At 39.1% G+C, this 2500-nt stretch overlaps 1 protein-coding gene across 1 annotated transcript in view; it reads left to right on the top strand.

Annotated features, from left to right (window-relative positions):
* Positions 1 to 2500, top strand: part of LOC138018501 (allene oxide synthase-lipoxygenase protein-like) — a 25362-nt gene that overhangs the window by 13481 nt on the left and 9381 nt on the right. The window contains exons 6-8 of the mRNA XM_068865138.1: positions 50 to 525; positions 1059 to 1322; positions 2016 to 2296. Coding sequence (XP_068721239.1) covers positions 50 to 525; positions 1059 to 1322; positions 2016 to 2296 — 1021 coding nt within the window. The remainder of the gene's footprint in view (positions 1 to 49; positions 526 to 1058; positions 1323 to 2015; positions 2297 to 2500) is intronic.

Raw genomic sequence — 2500 nt, 5'->3', positions numbered from 1 at the left:
TCGCAACTGTGTAATTTCCTTTCTCTATATATGCTTTTAAATTTTGCAGGGATACCACTAGAACAAAGAACGATGAAAGGCCACAGGGTTACCTAACCACCGAATTTGAAGAGCGTATGTCACGTGACAGTGTACTATACAAACTTCAAATACAGCTACACGAAATTAAACCTGACGACTCCTATCTCATTCTCAACGCTTCAAGAGACTGGGACCAATCCACACATCCTTGGCAAGATCTCGCTGACGTCAAACTGACGTCACTTCTTCCAAGTGATGTCATTGGTCAAACACGTTTATCACTGGATAATCTCCCTTCGTCCATTGTTCTACCACCCGCCAAGACCATCTTCGACTACAGCTCTATAGGAAGGCTAAAATCTAAAGTATATCCTGGTTCGGATAAATTAAGCCTTATGAAGTCCTGTAAAGAAGGGGAGGATTTATCTGTCTACTGTGTTTCAGTGACCACTGGAAAACGAAAGGGAGCTGGTACAGATGCCAACGTTCTCCTCACAATCACTGGTAAGATTTAGTTTATTTTAGTTTTGAAACTTTCCTAGGGTGACTCTACCCGGGTGGTAAAACTCAAATAAACTAAACTAAACTATCACTCTGGCAAGTTGCATTTCCACCAAAAGCGAAAAACAAGGCTCAGGAAAATACACCACTTCTAACGAAATGTGAAGAATTGCTTATGAGAAAGAGTTAGATAGGACCATTTTGGTGCGCCAACAAGCTAATAATTGAAAGCTTGTCCAACTTTCCCCGAAAGCATGCGCAGTATAACGTCGGTTTTAATTATTACTGTGGAGACAGACCATGCAGTGCAAAGAAAACTATACCGTCGGTGTTCAAGTCAGCCCTCGAACTTTACCACCAGCCCTTTGATCGATAATACAGCGCCTTCAGTATAGAATGAAACAGGAGTTCTATATCATTGAATAATTGTTATACTGCACTTAATTAGCAACAAGTCCTGTCATCCAAGATACGAGTATAAATGGTCTTTGAATTATTCATTCATGCATACATTAAGATGAAGACCTCTTTTTCAGGAACGAAAGGAAGAACACTTCCTCAGCTAATGGATAAATGCTTTTACAACGATTTTGAAGCTGGAACACAAGATACATACATACTGGTCGCAGAAGATGTTGGCGAACTTTTAATGATTAAACTGGAACATGATATGACAGGAATATACAGTGATTGGTTTGTAGAGCGAGTATTAATTACGTGCAGTCACGATGCTGGGAGGCTGTACGAATTCCCATGTGGTCACTGGGTGCAAAAAGAATCCTTGTTTTTTGAGGGCAGAGGTACGCTGGATGCCTTGTATCGATCGTTTTCGTTTTTTGTTATAAACCAGCAAATGTCGTTGTCTTTCAACCGATGTGTCACGTGTTGGATTCCCAGAATGGGAATGAATTGAGTGTGCTGTGTGCATCAGTACTGCTCGAATTCGAAGAGGAATCAAGCTTAATCTCTTTGCAAGACCAACGTTTCTAATTTCCAATTCAGTTGTGATTTAGTGGACGAATAGCTACATCGTGAAAGGCCCATGTTTACCCAAAATACATTGCGCGCCGCGTTTGAATTTCGCTCAGACGGAAATCCGTATATCACCGGCAAGTACGTAATTAAAACGCTGGAACTATTTCAAAACAACAATATAAGAGCACATGAGCCTTGAGGCTGTTACCAGAAAATCCGCTCAATTTATTTGTTCATCATTCATTCATTTATTCATTTTATTCGTCCATTTATTCAATTAATTTCATTCGTTCATTTATTCATTTCATTCTTTCATTCATTCACGCATTTATTTGTTTGTTTATGTATTTTTACTTGGTTCTTTACATTGAGATTGTGTAATGCACAAACAATGAAGAACCAAATTGTATAAATACAAAAGTGAATGATGAGCATAAGCTCTCCAAAAAAGGGCTTAAGTGTTTCTTTCTTCGTAATAAATTTCATTCGACTGTCATGCCCGCTCTTTTTTTTCTCAGCTTTGCTTGTAACAAACGAACAACACGAAGCAGTGAGAAATCAAAGACAAATAGAACTTCAACAAAGACAAGAACTTTTCAGGTGGGGTGACGATCCCATTTTCACGCATCTCCCGGGATATTTGAAAGCTGAAACGAAAACGCTTCCTAAAGATGTACAGTTTACCCAGGAAGGACTCGATGATCTTCACAAAGCTAGAAGAAAAGCGTTGGGTAACCTTGGGCTTGTAATGTTGTTGGATATCTTTGATTCTTGGGACAGCTTTGACGATTACCGCAAGGTGAAACTCGTATTGGTATTATCGAAAGAATAAGTAGTTAAAAATACTTGTTATCACAATAAAAAAAGGAACTGTAACTCAACACTCGAGTTCATTGTCGAACACATATTCAAGTTATGAATTGAATTCCGTTTGAGGACGGTGCCTACTATTTTTATTGCGCATACGTTCAGTGCATCTCGACACACTCTGGTTTCCTGAGGT

This window comes from Montipora capricornis, chromosome 10, assembly GCF_036669925.1.
Source record: "Montipora capricornis isolate CH-2021 chromosome 10, ASM3666992v2, whole genome shotgun sequence".
In the NCBI taxonomy this organism is placed as follows: domain Eukaryota; kingdom Metazoa; phylum Cnidaria; class Anthozoa; order Scleractinia; family Acroporidae; genus Montipora; species Montipora capricornis.
The sequence above is the reverse complement of the archived record's forward strand: the minus strand, read 5'-3'. Positions and strand labels throughout refer to the sequence as shown.